The 18,435-nt window shown below is 40.1% G+C and overlaps 1 protein-coding gene across 1 annotated transcript; it reads right to left on the bottom strand.

Annotated features, from left to right (window-relative positions):
• Positions 1-1,293: 1,293 nt before the first annotated feature.
• On the bottom strand, positions 1,294-18,179 carry coro1b (coronin, actin binding protein, 1B). The gene is made up of 12 exons (XM_041778691.1): positions 18,030-18,179; positions 17,775-17,917; positions 15,680-15,890; positions 15,359-15,481; positions 11,731-11,860; positions 8,384-8,565; positions 8,153-8,272; positions 7,267-7,371; positions 7,026-7,171; positions 4,302-4,359; positions 3,834-4,160; positions 1,294-2,589 (listed from the first exon to the last, which is right to left on the bottom strand). Exons 3-12 carry the CDS (start codon positions 15,881-15,883, stop codon positions 2,467-2,469), a joined length of 1,518 nt encoding a protein of 505 aa, XP_041634625.1. The 5' UTR covers positions 15,884-15,890; positions 17,775-17,917; positions 18,030-18,179; the 3' UTR covers positions 1,294-2,466.
• Positions 18,180-18,435: the final 256 nt, after the last annotated feature.

The raw sequence follows: 18,435 nt of genomic DNA on the forward strand, positions 1-18,435 counted from the left end.
TAATTTAGGCCGTAAAGTGGAAGCAGCTGGACACAATTCTTGAGTAACCCTCAGCAGTTCACTTGATAAAAGTAATTGGTATTAGGTATAACACTATTATAGATCCAATTATCTCAGCTGAACAAGGCCCTTAACCAAGAATCTTATTATCTATGTGTTGAAGTATTTTGAGTCAGTGTCATAAACAGTGCCTATAAAAGTGTTCACCCTTTAACTAATTTTATAAATCAATTATGTTCAATACAATTTGGCTTTTTTTAACAAAAGAAATTTACAAAAAAGCTCTTTAATATCAAAATGAAAATAGATTTCTCCAAAGTAATTTCAATTAAATAGAAATATGTAATATTAGAAATGTGACTGCATAAATATTCACCCTTTTCAAGTATTTAGTGGATGCACTTTTGGCTGCAATCACAGCACTGAGCCCCATCTTCTACATCTGCAATTTTACTCCATTCCTCTTTACAAAACGGCTCAAGCTCCATCAGATTGGATGGGGATCGAGCATAAACGGCCCTTGTCAAGTCCAGCCACAAATTTTCTATTACAATAAGGTCTTGGTTTAGGGTCATTGTCTTGCTGGGAAATAAATCTTCTCCCAAGCCGTAGTTGTCTTTCGGACTAAATAAGATTGTCCTTTTAGGGTTTTCCTACATTTTTCAACATTAATTTTAACCTCTACCTTAACAAGCCTTCCAGCTTTGGCAGGCTGCCTAGAAGCATCCCAACAGCATGATGCTGCCACCACCGTGCTTCAAAGTGAGGATAGTGTTTATGGTGCTGCAGTGTTTGATGTTCATCAAACATAGTGTTGTCTTATGGCCAAAAAGCAACATTTTGGTCTCATTAGACTAAAGAACTTTCTTCCACTTGTCTCCCACATGCCTTCAGGTGAACTCTAGGGGAGATTTGATGAGAGTTTTCTTCTTCACTCAGTTTGTGAGGTCGGATTGATTTACATTGCAGATTTACATGTACTATATTCTGTCCTTTCCTTGATGATAGATTTTGTATCCATCCCCAACTTATACTTTCAATCACCTTTTCTCTGAGTTGCTTGGAGTGTTCTTTTGTCTTCATGGTGTAACGGTAGCAAGGAATACTGATTAACCCACAACTGGATCTTCCAGACACACATATTTTTACACTACAATCACTTGAGACAGTTACTTATTTTACCTTATATATTTTACCATTGATTTAACTTTTCATAGGCACTGATTGCAAATCCCACACAAAAATGTTAATGCTAAAAATAAGAAATGACATTCACTTAATACAAAGGAGGAATGAATGTTTATTTAGTTCAAACAGTACAGTAGTCTCATTGCTACTTTCTTTTACAGATAGTGTTAAGAGGTCAGTGCATAAAGAAATATAAATTAGCTAAGTTATAAAGGGATAATGTGGAATGTACCAATGTTACATAATCATTGACTTGTTAGATGAGTGCATCTACATGTATAAGCAAAAAAAGAAAAAAAAAAAAAAACAAATACAAAAAACCCAGAGATATCTTCCATCTTTTAACACCAATACAAATGCAATTATCAACCAGAGGAAAATCTTCACTTCAACTGCCCCTTCCTTGTGGCGGCAACACTGAACTGCTTTTAAAACAGTGAGACTTCATTGTTACAAGTTATTAGTGCAGGTAATGCATGTATAACACAGCTCTCATTTTAGCTCACTGCTCTGAGGTACAAAATCACAAGGGTTAGCTTTTCAAAGACTACACAGATAAGTACGATACACATAAATATTCAACTACACTCTCTTCAGCTATTTTCACATGATTCTCACTACCAAGGTTGTGGTTTCTGTACCAGGTTTATTTTCCTACTGTCAACCTCACAAACTGCATCTTAAAATGTAGTAAAAGAAAGTACAAGTCACGCGATGAGTTAACAGTTGGGGTTTTGATATGACATCACAGTTAAGCAGCTTTAACTACCTGATTAATTAGCCCTAATGGTTAACTTTTTAGTGCTTAATAGAAAATAATCATATTAGAGGTACTTAATCGCTTTGCTATAATGCGTCGACTGTCTTGACTCACTTTTTTTCACTTATTCGTGCATTAATTTGAGGCAATTGTGCCATTCCAACTCTTTCAAAGTCCTTCAAATTTAATGCATGGGTTTTGCAAAGCTCAAAAATGCACCAGCCTTCACCAAACGCCGCTATAACACTCCTTCATATGGAAAACAGGACATTATCTCACTATAGTATATCACTTTATGCAGATGACACCCAATTCTGTCAATTTAGATAACTACCACATAAACACTTGTCTGCATTTGATCACAACAGCTGGTTGTGAGCCGCTGTGATTCAGTTTTTTGCAATCCTTCACTACATTCTCCCACTCACACAGCTTTAAGGTATTGTTGAAACTAGTAAGGCTATAGTCTATGGACTAAGTAAGAATGCCCTGTGAATGTAGTGGTCCTCCGCCGCTGCTCATACATCCCCGTCCTCTATCCGAGCCAGCTGCCTCTCCAGCAGCTCGATTCTCTGGCTTTGGGCAAGGACAACAGCACGCAGAGCTTTCATTTCGGCTAACAACTCGGTCAACAGCTCGTCCTGCAAGAGAGGAAGTAAGAAAGGCGATACAGCTTTGTTTTTAGCACAGGAATTTTTCAAGGGAAACCAGGGACTTAGACATGCTCTGTGCAATCATACAATTGTTAGAAGAGACTCAGTACATTTACATGCAGTTTCCAAAAATCAATAAATCGTGTTCGTTGGAATAAAACTTGACTTTTAATACATCTACAGTCATGTAAGTTTGTGTATAAGTGGCTTTCTCTTTGTCATTCTCCCATAAAGCTAAAGAGTAGTCACACGCATCTTGTTAGCCTCTCTCAAGTGGTGATATGCCCGGAGACTGCTGGCAGTTTTCAGGCCGATGGGACATCCAGGGCACCATCAGGGGCTCGTGGTAATTCTACTGCCCGTCAGGACAGTACCCTAGGCTGTGCTTACTCAACACATCCACCCATTCCACATACAGTGGCTGTGCTGTAGTCCACAGTGCCACGGATTTGCCCGGATGTCAACAGTGTATCATTTTACCTTTATGAGGCTGATTTATCTCCATTTTGGCATAAGTCATGATATTATTGCTTTCGCTATGGGTGAGTACATTAGGAAGTTAAAAGGTTAATATTAGCTTAAAGGATGTGTGGTTTTACGTTAAATTATTTGGTTCAATTTCCTCAAAGTTAACTTTTCCTAGTCAATGGCGCCGTTGTAGCTCTACGACCCACTCCCCCTGGTGTCACTTTGCTCTCACTGCAGGATGAGACGTAATGTTGATATAGTGATGATTTACAATGGGGACTGTGTTTTATTTTGAAAGTGCTGGATATACTACTTTTTGACTTCCTGTTTCAAGCTTTCTGATTGATGGGAATTGATGCGGTTTGGCAGGGGCAAGTGCTGAAAATAGACCTACAGCGCATCTCCATGAAGTGCAGCACATTGTGGCACAGCTGTTGTTTTCGAAATTGTGATTACTTGGCCCCAAAAGTGTGGACTGTTATTTTTACAACAGATTATTTCCAATGCCCCTGGTAAAACTCAACAACATACAGAGCATGACCAGGGTTGTGTCAATCCCCCTCCCTTACCCCTTAAGGTAGAACGAATAACACCAAGTGATATTTGGAAAATTCAGAAGACATCAGCAGACTAATTTGTCTGGTCCCAAAAGATCTTTAGACCTTGGTGGAAATGCAGACAATGCTTGAGTGAAGGAGCTTTTAATCCCAAGAACGCTGTGTTTTGGTGTAAAAGGCAACTTTTGTCCAGTTTTTACAACTAACCTCTCGCTTTGGCCTCTCAGTGTTTCCGTCTGAAGTAGCTACTCGTGGCTGTGGCATCTCTTCCTCCGTGTCTCTGGCAACAGAGGCAGATGTGGGAGATGCTACGCTGCCTGCTGAGTGCTGGGTGGCCCCGGCCCCAGAGTCCTGTGAGACAAGCTTGGGTTTGCTTCTGAGGGTGTCCCTCTGCTTAGATGGAGGAGCTGAGTACCCACCACTCAGCGAGACCAGGAGGGGTGGTGCATCCTGGCCGGCAATCCATTCATCAGCCAGGAGAGCCGGCTCCAATCCAGCTGTGTCTGGGTAAAGGTCTCCCTGGAACAGATCTGACTGGGGAGGCAAGAAGGAGACAGAAATTTGGTTTTAATAGAATTATGGAAAGATTCCCTGGGAGAGTAGGTGGTGTAAAATTCTATTCAATTCCAAAATATTTGAAACATTTTTACTATTTAAGGGTTGTGCACTGGTTACCTTTCGTGGTACAGTCATAGAAATGGGTTCCACTTTTCTTTCATGGAGTTTGTAGAACCTGAAGAAGACCAGGTAAGTAGAAATGTGGTGAAAAGCTTTCTGGTAAATACTGAATTTGTCTTATGAGCAAGTGTGTATAAACAATGGATTATTCTTGATGCTTAGCAGGGGTGTTTTCAGGGAATGACCTGGGATAGCATGGACCCATCTGAAAACTGCTTGGCAACTCATAATCCTAAACCCTGATTGACTGTCATCCCACTAAAGGGACTTGTGTTCAAACTAAATGTTAGAGCTGTGTTGCAACAGGCTAATGGTAGCTTTGTGTCATTTTTAAAGACTTTAAATGAGGCTATCAGGTCCAAAAATGACAATAATTTCAAAATCCAATTTATCCAGTGCTATTTGTTTCTTTTAGGGACACTGTAATTAAGTTACTATAGCTCGATTAATACTCACCTTAGCGTCTTTCTGCTGAGAATATAAAACTCATTTTGAAAGACTATAAATGCCAATTATCATAAGATACTGCCATGCCATTAATTTTCAAAAGAAAAAACGTGAGATATTATTTATTTTTATTTTATTCAACCTTATTTAACCAGATAAAACCCACTGAGATCGAGATCTCTTTCACAAGGGTGACCTGGCCAAGAGATCAGCAGCACACGTCATAATAAATAATACATATTCAAGAGACAGATAATAAACAATAAGTTAAAATGAACAATAATTAAGAACTAAAGCTACATCACATTTTAAAGTGCAGGAATAGGGGTCACAATAACACTTTAAAAACACAAGCACTATTAAAAGCTGCTAGAGCTAAAATTCTCAGTGGAACATCACTTATTCCCAATGAATATCTTTGTTATACCAAGACTGAGCTAGCAAAGCATTTTTGTGTTTTTATGTGCTGTGAAATTTAGCTGCCACGCAACAATGTTGATGACAAGTAGAATTTAGGGATGAATTACTCTTGTGCACTCATGTATGATATGTGAAACAATATAATGATGACAAAAACACATAAAAAAGGTTAATATGCAATACTGTCCCTCTTTAGATTTATTGAGCGGTAACTTCAGGAATAAAGCACTTTAAAGTGAGTGACTGTGAGAGTCAGTGCGATGGAAATGATGCATTGTTACACAAACCATGGCAAGCTAACATAGCTACTCTAGCTATGTAATTAACATTACTACATAAGCCAATGTAGCTAAATTAGCTTCAGCAATGTGAGCTTAAGTAAACGTAGCTAAAGCTAACATAACCACGTAGATAATGCATCTATGCAGCTTACATCTGTTTTGTGAACTTAGCTTTAGCTACATTAGCTATATAGCTCTGTAATCTACTTAGTTTTTGCAGCTAACAGAGCTACGTAAGCTACACTTGCTGCATTCAAATGCTTTCATGGAGGACAAGCTTTTTCCTGTAAGCCGACTGTTTATGCTACTTTACTGGACATTTTGTAATCAAGTTCTGCAGGGCACGTCAGATTTTTAACTTTTCGTATACTAACCATTCCCTTAACCCTTATCCTAACCCTAAACAGGAGTAAATTCCAATTTTATTTAAATGTTTTAGCGTGTATTTCTGTTCTGAGATTATGCTACTCAGATGAACCGTCTGTGAGAATGGCTGTCAGAGATAAATGGTCCGCAGCCAGACTGTCTTGATGAAAATGGCCTTTCATAAGGTGCACTTACCAAACAGACAACCCATACTTTGCCTTCATACATACATTTCTCAAAATGAGGGAGAAATTAATTCAAAAAGTGATTTCCTGGTCACACTGGGAGTAGTCATGTGCGTTAGCGTTGCTTCCAGCTGTCATGCACATTCTGGGACTGCTTCCACCCCAGACTAGGAGTTGCCTTTTTCAATGCATTTTCCCTCATTACGAGAAATGTATAAATTAATACAAAACGTTGGTTGTCTGTTTACTAAGTATGCTTTGTGAGGGGCTGTTTTTTTGTAACAGAGTCCTCAATTCAAGACAAAAAGTAGTGGTTATAAAGAGGCCATATGCGCAGAATGGTCCCAGAATGTGCATGTGCACTAGAAGTGATACATGGCCGCTCTCAGCGTGACTGGAAGTGCCTTTTTTAGTGTAATTCTCCCTAATTATGAGAAATGGGCAGATGGGTGGAGGTGGGTGATGCTGAGCAATGTTGGTCTAAACTCGCTGGAAATGTCTAGTGTGGGGGGTTTTCCATGTTACTGAGGTGAGTTTGGGCAATTGAACTTGCAACCAATGGAAGCCTCCATAAAAAGAAATAGTCCAGTAGTCCAATATCTAACAATAGTCCAATTTTTACATATAACAGGTATCAAACATGTAGTTGAATTTTAAAAAATGATGTTGTGACTTTTATAAAGGGTAGGCATTGTACTATATATATATATATAGATTTGAATTGCATAGGAAATAAGTGTATTTTGTATTTGTTGGGAACTACTTTCTACAGCGGATTAATACACCTTTAGTGCCATAGTAAGTAGGAGCAAATTGAATATACGGGATTACCCCAAAATGAACCTCCAGCTCTTATGTCTGAGATTCTAAGTTATAATATCAAAAGGTGTAATCAAATCACTTATTAATGTGTTGTTTAGAGTTTGTGAACATTAATGGAGCTCCGGTCACCAAATGTTATGATAAATTAAGCTCTGTTGACATTTCACTACTTTGTTGAATATTACATAAGACATATTTACCTTGCAATTTCACACTTGTTGACATCCACACCTCTTTTACTGAGAAATCCAGCGCCCCTCTGAGGTTCCTTGCTGCTGTATAAGCTAAGGAAGTGAACGTAGGGGGATTCATCTGTCACTTCAAAATACCGGATGGTGCAGTCCCCCTGAAAGCCAGCAGATAATATGTTTTAAATGACAGAGGAAAAAATGAACAGGAAATGAAACTTAATTATCCAGCTGTGCGATACTATAATCATACCTTTCCACACAAGTAGACCATGTTCGTATCAGGGTCATAAAAAGGTAAAAGAACCCCATTACTTGTATCCATCTCCTGCACTGCCATTGGTTCAGAGAGGTCTTTCTGAAAATTCAAGTACAAAAAACATTTTTTGTCAGTTATTTTAGAACTTTCATGCCTCTGCACCATAGAAAGACCAAGGGCATTACGGCTCAGCTGCTGAAGCTTGTATTTCCTTCAGAGTAGTCATGGGTGTCTTGGTGACCTCTCACTCAGTTGTGAGGACGGCCTGACCTAGGCAGATTTACACATGCTATGTTCCTTACATTGCTTGATGCTGGACTTAACTAAACTTGTTCAGTGCCTTGGAATTTCTGTATCCATTCCAACTTATACCTTTTCTCGGAGTTGCTTGGAGTGTTATTTTGTCTTCATGGTGTAATGGTAGCCAGGAATACTAATTAACCACTTGCTGGACCTTCCAGACACATGTCTTTATACAACAAACATTTAAGACACATTCACTGCACTCAGAAATTCCCCTTTTTATTAACTGTAAGACTACTGGCACCAGTTGGCTCGACATCTGTTGAATTAGGCCAGTCCCTTTAAAGGGGGTAAAAACAATCATGTATGTTTTTTGTAATTTTTGGCAACAAAGCCAAATTATTTTTACCATGATTGATTTATAAAATCAATACAAGAGTTAAACATCCAACTGGGTGAGACCAGAGGGTCATCAAATCTAGAGAAATTCAAATAAGAGTTATAGTTGGTCGTCTGAATGATTACAAAGTGTTTTCGCTTGCTTGGTCCATTCTTTTAAAACAGTCAACACTGCTTCAACATTTAAGTAACACTGAAGCACTGAACATCATTTGTCAACAATGCATGCCAGACTTACTGTATCCCACAATGCAAGCTGCCTCTCACTCATACGGCTGAACCCCGTGGTAAGGATCTTTCCATCCGACAGGAACACTGCTCTCATTGGTCGAGTGCCGTCATGGACTTTCTCTTTAACCTAAAAGAACAATTATGAGAAAGAGTCACTTTGCTACTCTACTGTAAGGACATTTCCATTGATGAAGCACTGAAATATTACTTTTATACTAAAGAAAAAATGTGAAATAACCTTGAGGACGGTGCCCCTACGTGGGTCAATGACACGCAAAGCCTTGTCCTTGCAGACGGTGCACACAGCACTCCCGTCCTTATTCCAGCTTACGCTGTAGATCAGGTCTGGGTGGGCGTCGCTCAGCTGGTACACGAGCTCCCCTGTGCCCACGTTCCACACACAGATCACATTGTCGCAGCCTGAGGAGGGAAAACACAACATTAAATATAGCAGTGTTAGTCAAAGAACATGAAAACAAGTCTAGTAGGAATGCTTCAATGAGGAAAAAAACCCTTGTAATAACACCAGTGTAACCAGTGTGTATTTCGCCTGCATTCCTCTGCCATCTTCTTGGGTTAGGTTATCTTTTCTTTTGAAAGTAGAGAAGTGTATTTCGGTTTCCACAAGTAAATCAAGGAAACATGGAGCACCACTAGCCACCCTGGCCTCTAAAACTTAATGGTGACTGTGGTGAGGGGGGTTCGTATATGCTATGAAGACAAAAGTATTTGGTCGCCTGACTATTAAACCAACTGGGACTGGAATGACGTATTCAAATACATGTACTTTAATATGGAGTTGCCCCCCCTTTGCAGCTATAACAACCTCCAATCTTCTTGGAAGGCTTTCCACAAGATTTTGGAGTGTTTTGTGGGAATTTATACCCATTCATCCTGTTGAGCACTGCTTCACAATCCAGTGTTGGTGGGCTTTACCACCCCTTCCAACACTTGGAGGTTTGCACAGTTGCTGTTTCTTTCAATGCCTTTTCATATCTACCTAAAACAGTAAGATCCAATAGACTCAAGAAAAACTACAATCATTCTAAATGCATGTAAAAAAGAACAGAAATGTACAGGCAAGATCAGGAGACAGACTTTTGTAACCGGAGAGGTCTGTGGAGTTCCAGGAAGAGCTTTACATACCGAGATGAGGATCTGGCGCTGCAATGCAAATGTACATAAGTGGATATGAGGAAGCAGGAACACAGTGGAGCTCTCTGAGGGGGTGGAAGGTCTGAGTGGACTGTGAGTTATCTAAGATACCCTAAAAGCTAAATCTATTGATTTTACTTTAAGGACAAGATTCCACATAAAGTCAATTTCTGATCACTGATTTAATTCAAAATCATATTATCCAGATGAAGCAATGGCTAAATTCTGTACTGAAATAACAATAATTAGTGTAGTTTTGTATTTAATCTCTGCCTATTAAAACATTTATTTTCTCATGTTATGGAGGAGTAATAGAAATTTAAAGTACTCTTTTAGAGGACTTTTCTCTGTTAGAAGTAGTAAGAGAGATCATATTTCATCACCTTCATTTAAACCCCCCTGTGTTTCATGCTGCACACTTTGTCACCAATTCTAACCCACTTATTTCCAGAATTAAAACTAATCAGAGTTCAAAGTCTACCTGCTTGCTTTTGTGTGCTACAGAAACACACACTAACTTGGGCGTTCATTCAGGTGTTACAAAATCTTTTAGCTTTGTGGGGAGGTGTAATTATTTTTCAGGTCAACCACTTTCTCCCTTAAACTTGCACCACATGCTATGAATTACTGAGCAGAGGGAAATCCAATTCCTGGCCTGTATAATGCAGTAGTATTTGAACTGGCTGTCACTGAACACCAAAACAGTAAGATAAGAGCTACTCATGGATATTGTAAAAGTGCAGATAAACTGTATTGTGCATGGGTGCAGCTCTGCTCTGTAGTGCTTTGAGTCTCAGTCACCATATTGCCTTAAGATTTCATCTTCGTTTCAAAGAGATATCTATGGGGTTTTCATTGCACTTTCTTAAACTGCTGAATTTTGATCACCCATATTCTTAAACAGCTGAAAACCATGTGCTTGTTACCTGTAAACTTGTGCACAATTTTCCAATGAGCATAGAGAAATGCCACTTCTATGCCCATATAAGGAGAAGAGACTGCAGGGCAGTATGCAAACACAGATGGCAGGAAGTGCGAAAGCGCTAGCAAGATGTCTGTAAAGTCCACATTAAAATAAACCACAAAAACAAGAAGAAGTATGTGAATTCCATTCTGGTTGTGGGACAGTGGACCAGCTCTTTACCCTTGCAGGGCTTCGTGAGGAGCATGGGAGTTAGCTCATCCAGTGTACATGTATTTTGTGGACCTGGAAAAGGCTTAAATTGTGTCTCACGAAGTGTCATGTGGAGGGCACTGCTGGAAATGCAGGGTTGTTGTGGCAAGCCATCGGGACCATGTATAACCAAAGCATAACCAAACATCCCAAGCACAAAGCCGGAAAAGTTCCTGGTCCATGTTGGCCTCCGCCAAGGGTTCCCATGATCTCTGGTTCTGTTTAAGATTTTCATGAACAGGATCTTGAGGTGCAGTCAAGCAGTCAAGGAGAGGAGGATTTCTGGTTTGGGGACCTCAGAATTTTGTCTCTGCTTTTTACAGATGATGTCGTTCTGTTGGCTTCATCTGCCGGGGACCTCCAGGATGCCCAGGGCTGTTTGTAGCTAAATGCATGCGGTCGAGATGAGGGTCAGTACCACCAAGTACAAGGCCATGGTTCTCTGCTGGAAAAAGGGTTGATTGTTCCCTCTTTGTGGGGAGTGAGTCTTTGCCCCAGGTGAAGGAGTTTAAGTATCTCCGGGGCAAAGCTCTCACTTTACAGATCGATCGATCTTCTTTCCAACCTTCACCTATGGTCATGAATCTGGGTAATGACTGAAATAATGAGGTCATGGGTTCAAGTGGTTGAAATGAGATTCTCAGGAGGGTGTCTGGACTCAGCCTTAGAGATAGGGCGCTTGGACATCCAGAGGGACCCGCTGCTTGAAAAGAGCCAGTTGAGGTGATTCGGGTGTCTGATTAGGATTGTGGGATTACATATCTCATCTGGCAACACCTTGGAATCTCCCAGGAAGGACTGGAAAATGTCAGTGGGTAGAGAGAGACCTGGGCTGACTTGTTGAGCCTGCTGCCACTCCGACCCGGCCCCAGATAAAAGAAAGACATTGCATGGATGGATGGACAAAAACCGTTGAGGACTGGACTTCAATAGTTCTGAAGTAGAGGTATTGCATCCAAATTAAACAGAAAAAGGGATATTCGATTACATATTTAATGCAAGTTATGGATATGGCTATGTCATCAGAAGGGACATGTATCATGGTTAGAAAAGGTTATGAATCATATGAGATGAGGGCAAAAATTGTTTGACTGGGGGTGCCACTGTTTTCAAAATGATATCAATTTGATAGAGACCTATAAAAGTTGATGCTGTTAAATGATGACAAATGATTCAAACCCATTTAAATACCCATATGTGAAGGCAGATTTTTATTGTTTTTTATGTTATTTTAAACAAGTGTTAAAAGCATTTACCTGCAGTCAACAGGATGTTGAAGGCAGTAGGGTGCCAAGCCAAGATCCCCACCCTTTTACTGTGTCCTTCAAGGGTCACAATGGCCTCAGTCATTGGGCTTGTGAGGCCCCCGTCTGGGATCTGCCACACCTTTAAACAACAAGAAACAGCAGATATCCGTTAATTAATATCTTTGCCATGTACAGTACTGTGCAGAACTTTTAGACATGTTTGGGCTAAAAATTGAAGCAGAAGTAAGATGTGTAATGGCGAGTAAGCCCATCTGGGGGCACCACTGGGCAGGAAGGAGGATTGACACAACCCAGTTTGTGCTCTGGATGTCCTTGCACATTACCAGGGGCATGTGGAAATGTTATGTTGACACAATAATAAACTTCACACCTTTAAGACACAGTAAGGAGAGGATGCAGTGAGAAAGCACGGCCTAGGATTCTGTGCTGTGGAGGTTCTGAGGACCTGAAAACAGGCATCTGTCTCTGGGCATATCATTAGGGCTGAAAAGGCCCAGATAAAAGAAATGCCGAAATACTGCCAACCAAATCTGTCCCTTGTGGGACATCAGACCCCATGATCGCCCTACATGCCTTAAACTTATGCAGGTGACTGTACATGATGATGATAATTTCAGTGCAGGAGGCTAAAGGGAGTCTTGTGCTTTTATTTCATGACTAAAATAAGACGACAACGTAAATTTTCAATGTATCAACAAATGAAATAAGAACAATATAGTGATTCATAATGTCATGATGAATATAAACAAAAGGATTTTCACAGCAAAGCGCAGCACAAATCACCTGCCTCTATCTGCTCTGTGTCAAGGTCCAATTTACAAAGCATATCACGCTAATCATCTTCATCTTCACTCCTATAATGTTTGACAGTTTTTTGTAGTTTGGTCTTGATCTGTGTCTGATTGTTAGCTGACAACGCCTACCCTCTCTGCTGAATGCCCTTCTCATCCTGACCAGGGAAGGATCAAGGGGTAGCCAGGGCCGACAACTGAAATCTGATTGGCCACCACAAAAACTGGGTATTTGTCAATAGTAATTGGTAAGCTATGATGTAGGCCTTTTTTCACTTAGCATATTCAGTTTGTAAGCATGACCTCAATTTGGTTGGTTTTATTTATTTATTTTCACAAGGGGAGATATTTTAACTGGCTCAGTCATCATTATATGAATGTAGCCCTAAGTGAAAAAAAAAAAAAACGGTTTGGACACCTTGATTTAGTATATATTTATTTTCTAATTCCAAATATTACCTCATGTCGTTTCAACCCAGATGAAGAGACTGTAGCCTCAGAAACAGTTTTTTTTTTAAACATCAAACTGTTTACTACAAAGCTTTTTAACAAAGGCTTTATTGTTTTGACTTGAGTATCTGATTGACTGTTAAGTATTTCCTGTATCTTAAAACCACTTCCTAATTAATTTTCTATGCATGTTTGTTCACTGTCTTCTTGAGAGTTAGATGAGAAGATTGATACCACTCTCACATTTGGCTGCTAATCATTAAGCTAGCAGCCAGGCGATGACCAACTCAGATAGGATGTCGGCAAAGAACAAGCTAGCTTAAAATCTTGCAGCTTGTATGTCAAGCAAACAGACAAAATCAAACTTTAAAACTTAGGCTAGGTGAACAGTAACTTCACAACAAAATGCCTAGAAAAGTATTCACCCCATTGGATGTTTTGCCCTTTTACTGATTTCTAAAATCAGCCATGGCCAATTTAATTTCACAAAAAAAAAAAAAAAAAAACTTTGTCAAACTGAAAACAGATTTCTACAAATTAATGTCAGTTAAACAACGATATGTAATGTAAAACAAGTGACTGCATTCATATTCACCCCTTTCAAAGTGACTATAGTATAGAGACTGTACTATAGAGACACCTGTGTCTGGAAGGTTGGGTCACTGGTGAATCAGTATTCCTGGCTACCATTACACCATTAAAACAAAAGAACTGTCCAAGCATCTCACAGAAAAGGTCATTGAAAAGTACAAGTGAGGGAATGAATAAAAAAAATTCCAAGGAACTGAGCACTCTTCAGAGTTCAGTCAAATCCATCATCAAGAAATGGAATTATATGGCACATGTGTAAATCTGCCTAGATAAGGCCGTCCTCACTTACTGAGTGACCGTGCAAGAAGAAGACTAGTGAAAGAGGCTACCAAGACACCAATGACTACTCTGAAAGAGTTATAAGCTTCAGCAGCTGAGGTGGGAGAAACTCTGCATACACTTGTTGTCTGGGTTCTTCACCAGTCAAAGCTTTATGGAAGAGTGGCAAAGAGAAAGCCACTGTTGAAGAAAACTCAGATTAAATTTGGACTAGAGTTTGGCAAAAGGCTTGTGGGTGGAAGTTCTTTGTTCTGATGACACCACAATGGTGCTTTTTGGCCATTAGACAAGATGCTATGCTTGGCAGACAACAAACACTACATATCACCACCACCACCACTATGAAGCACAGTGGTGGAAGCATCATGCTGTGGGGATGCTTCTCTGCAGCTGGCCCTGAAAGACTTATAAAGGTAGAAAGTAAAACAAATGCAGCAAAATACAGGAAAATCGTAGAGGATAATCTTAGTCAGTATGCAAAAGAACTACGGCTTGGGAGAAGATTTATTTCCCAGCCAAACAATGAACCATGGCATAATGAAGTATACAGCGAAAGCTACACAGAAATGGTTCAAAGACAACAAGGTGAATGTTCTGGATTGGCCGAGTCAAAGCCCAGACCTCAATCCAATAGAGAATTTGCAGCTGGTCTTGAAAAGAGCTCTTCATGCTTGTTCCCCGTGCTACCTGACAGAGCTTGAGCAGTTTTGCAAAAACGAATGGAGTAAAATTGCAGTGCCTAGATGTACAGGCATGACTGAGACCTATCCACACAGACTCAGTGCTGTGATTGCAGCTAAAGGTGCATCTACTAAATTCTGACTTGAAGGGGTGAATATTCATTTAGTCAGTTAATCTCAAGAAAGTTCTAAAGTGGCGGATCGGGATGAATATTTGCATGGGAAAAAAGTGTAGCAAATTTCTACTTTGTGCAGAAGCCTTAGTAGAACATTTCCTTTTACTCCATTTTGCCATAATAACTAAATGTCGGCCGTTCTCTTAACATCTCAATTTATGTATTTTTTACATCTTGGAATAACAGAGCCTAGTTCTGCCATGATAATGTGTTAATTTATCTAGATCTGAAGAAAAACAAGCAAAATGTACATGTCATCAAAGGAAATGGAGTAAAACATGCATGTCCTTCATGAGCTTTTTTAACACGTTTGATTCGTCCTATCTCCTATATTGTATACGCCCATCCTTCTTACAGAGATGTAAGAGTTATTTTTCACTTATAACTTTTGTAAACAAAGAGACTACATGTATTTCTTAACATTACAGCATACAGTTCTACTATAACAGAGAAGTAAGTGGTTACTGTAGTTGTTTCTGAATGTTTTTTAAGGCAACTTCCTTTATTCAAATTAATACAGTGACTGTGGGTCCTATGACCAAATTTACACAACTGTACCCGAGTGTTTCTTATGACAGTGAGTGACACACATTAGTGATAAAGTGACACAAAAAAGAATCAGCAAATGAACTTGGCAACTGTAAAGTACCTTTACTGTGCAGTCCTCTGAGGCACTTGCAATGATGTTGTCATCATGAGGAGACCATTGGATGTCAAGGACCGGAGCCGCATGACCACAAACCGTAGGGCAGGACTGATCGATTCTGCCGCTCTGTTATAAAAATGTTAGAACATATGATTCACCACTGTCAACTATCAAATATACTTTATATTCATCAGCAAGGCATGAGGCACCAGAGTTACTGATGGGTTGCTTTCAGGAGCAGATAATAAGACAGGAATGAAGCTGAAGGCTTTTAAAAATATTGATCTAATGTCGTGCTGATTGTAATACAAAGGGGTTATAAACCTTAGTTATCGGAACAACAAGGAAGGCCCCTCCTCCACCGGCTTCAATGATAACGGCGATGAACTTGGGGTTGACCGCACAGAGGGGGTTGTCCCAGGTGACGCGGGACACCCTGACGTCGTCGATGCAGTGCTCAGCTTTCCACGCCTGGGCAAAGACGTGGCGGAACTTGCTCTGCCGCACCACACCTCGCCTGAACGACATTATCTATCTGTGGAGAAAACAAGAAAGGTGACAGGTGAATTGCACAACACAAGTCAGGTGGAAACACATCTGCTGGAAAGAGAATTCCCTTTTTAAGCTTACATCTGCAGATATCTATATCATGCCGATGCAAAAAAAATAAAAGAGGCGACAGCAGAGGAGATGGAAAATATGGTTGCTAAATCAGTTGAGAAAAGGACAGGAATGTTTTGCCAATGTTCTGCAACTTAGAGAATCACAGATGAAGAAACACACTTCTGATATTCTCAGATGCCGGAAAGTAGATTTGACCTTCCATATGTTAAAACTAGAGAAGTGGTTCTCAACTTTTTGTCACTCAGGACCCACTATGACCTTCTCAATTAGAATTGTGTGAATATTATATTAAAAAATTTCGACTACTCAAATTTATTTTCTAAGCATATGAGTAAACAAAGAGGCAGGACAAAACCAAAATGTTGTCCTGGGACAACAAGCATGCATACATTTTATTCTAAGCCATTTTCAGGTGTGAGAGGGTTTGGAAATATCTTATGAATAAAGTCATTATCTTGGGAAAAAAACAGGTTTGTAGTTCAGAGAAAAAGGAGAAAAACAGTGAAATTCTCAGAAAAAGAACATAAACCTACTCATTATCACAGGAAAATTGAGTAAATTAAATGTGTGTCGATATACAGCTTTTGTACATTGTCGACTTTTTGCCATATTTTTTTACAGACTCACTGAAAACAGCATTCAGCCCACTTCTGGGTCCCAACCTACCAGTTGAGAACCACTGCTCTAGAGTACAACATGCCTATAGACATTACTCAAAGAACCGATGCTACCCAGTGGACCAATCACGGTGCTGCCTTGGTTTGACTTGTAGTTATGATACATGCTTAGGGTTAATTATGGGCTATGCGGATATATGGCATATGCAATGATTTAGCTTGAAGCATGAATTGCACCCTACTGTTTCAAGAAGATCTTGCCAACATGTAAAAGTTTCACTGTCCTCTTGCGGCCTTGGCCAGGGTATCAAACAGGACTATAGGCAATCTGACCACTGCCAAAGTTATAAAGTTCTAAAAGCAGGCACCATCTCCCTGTTGAACTTGTTGTATGATCAACTTGACTTAAAAATTGCTATTTTCAGATGGAAAAACTAACATAACATTGCTTAAAGTTTGATAAATTTGCATTTTACATTAAATGTTTATCTTGCTGATGAAAAACATTTGAGCATCCATGCATTTTACAATTATTCAGAGCCCCAGCATTTATAGCCTGTCGGGGAGAGAGAAAATGGGTTGTCAAAACAGCAGGCAAATTCTTTCATACTGGGAGTCCAGCCTGAAAAGTCCAGTCAGGCTTCAGTGGACAAAAGGGCATGATCCGCCTGAGACCACAACATGCTGTGGCAGTGAGGGGAAGGGGGCTGGGCAGTCAGTCCAAGCTGCTGAGACAGGGGAACCAGTAACTCTATATGCCATCTACCTAACGCTTCACAGTTGTCAAAGCAAATTGTACTTCAGCGGGTCATGCTGGCCTAGGTCTGCATTGTTACCAGTGGCTTGTGGGGATTAAACTGCTTCACATTTTTTTGCTGTTCTGATACAGCCCAAGCCAAGACCATCGGTATTTAGAGCTGTATTACAAGTACAATGATAGGCTACTTTTAGCTGGCTGCGATGTTTCTAAAAATATACACCCACAATAAAACTATTCATATACGGTTTCTATTGTTGTCTGCACACAATGCGAGGAATATGGCTCTTTGCACAGAGTAACTTAAAGGTACTAGCAACAAAGGACGCATGTGAATGCGTAATTCATCGCCGCACGAGACATGTCAAGGAAATGCGGAAGGTTACTATTGAGGTTAATATTCCCAAGTACAATAGCTTACCTGGCTTTTGCTCTAGAAATTGGAAAAAGGATCACCAAAGAGTCGGGCGTGACAGGAGGAGGCCAATAAAATAATCCGCCGCCAGCAACAGTAACTTAATCCTCTCCTGTGTCCAGGCAGGCGTTCACGTCGATTGCGCAGACCTATAACAAAATACGTCCATTAGGAGGAACAAATACCCATTCGAATTACTACCAAATTAGCCTCTATTCCCATGTCACTAACTACGCATGTCTGTTGTAGTAAAAGCCTAACCTGGTGGAGCATGTCCCCGTGCCGATATATGAACACACTACACGCTGTTACGCAGAATGGAGCCTGTGTGGAGGTGATGGTGCGAGGAGAGATGCACACGGGTATCGTCCCAACTCCCTTTACAATCGACTGATTTGGAGTGATGTGGATTGAGCAGAATCCCAGACACTTCCGCCCATGGCAGGATGTATCAAAGACACGCAGGGATCAAGAGGAATATCTGCAGTTTACATCCAGATTTCCGTCTGGGAGGCAGGATGGGAACGCACCTGCAAAAACAGTCCAATATATGAAGTGCAGTATGAAACGCGAGTAAGTTAAAACACAACAAAATGATACTATTAAGCTTTAATTTACGGGTGTCCGGTTTCAGCGTACTGCGCATGCGTGATACAGAATGTACAAG

Source organism: Cheilinus undulatus, linkage group 22 (assembly GCF_018320785.1).
Source record: "Cheilinus undulatus linkage group 22, ASM1832078v1, whole genome shotgun sequence".
NCBI lineage: Eukaryota > Metazoa > Chordata > Actinopteri > Labriformes > Labridae > Cheilinus > Cheilinus undulatus.

Bases quoted from the DNA above. Each gene is read 5' to 3' on its own strand.
- coro1b (XM_041778691.1), bottom strand. From the start codon at position 15,883: ATGTCGTTCAGGCGAGGTGTGGTGCGGCAGAGCAAGTTCCGCCACGTC. The intron at 7,372-8,152 runs GTAAGTCTGGCA...TTGAATTTTCAG, and splicing joins AGCTTGCATTGTGGGATACA to AAAGACCTCTCTGAACCAAT. The intron at 7,172-7,266 runs GTATGATTATAG...GCTGGCTTTCAG, and splicing joins TGGTCTACTTGTGTGGAAAG to GGGGACTGCACCATCCGGTA.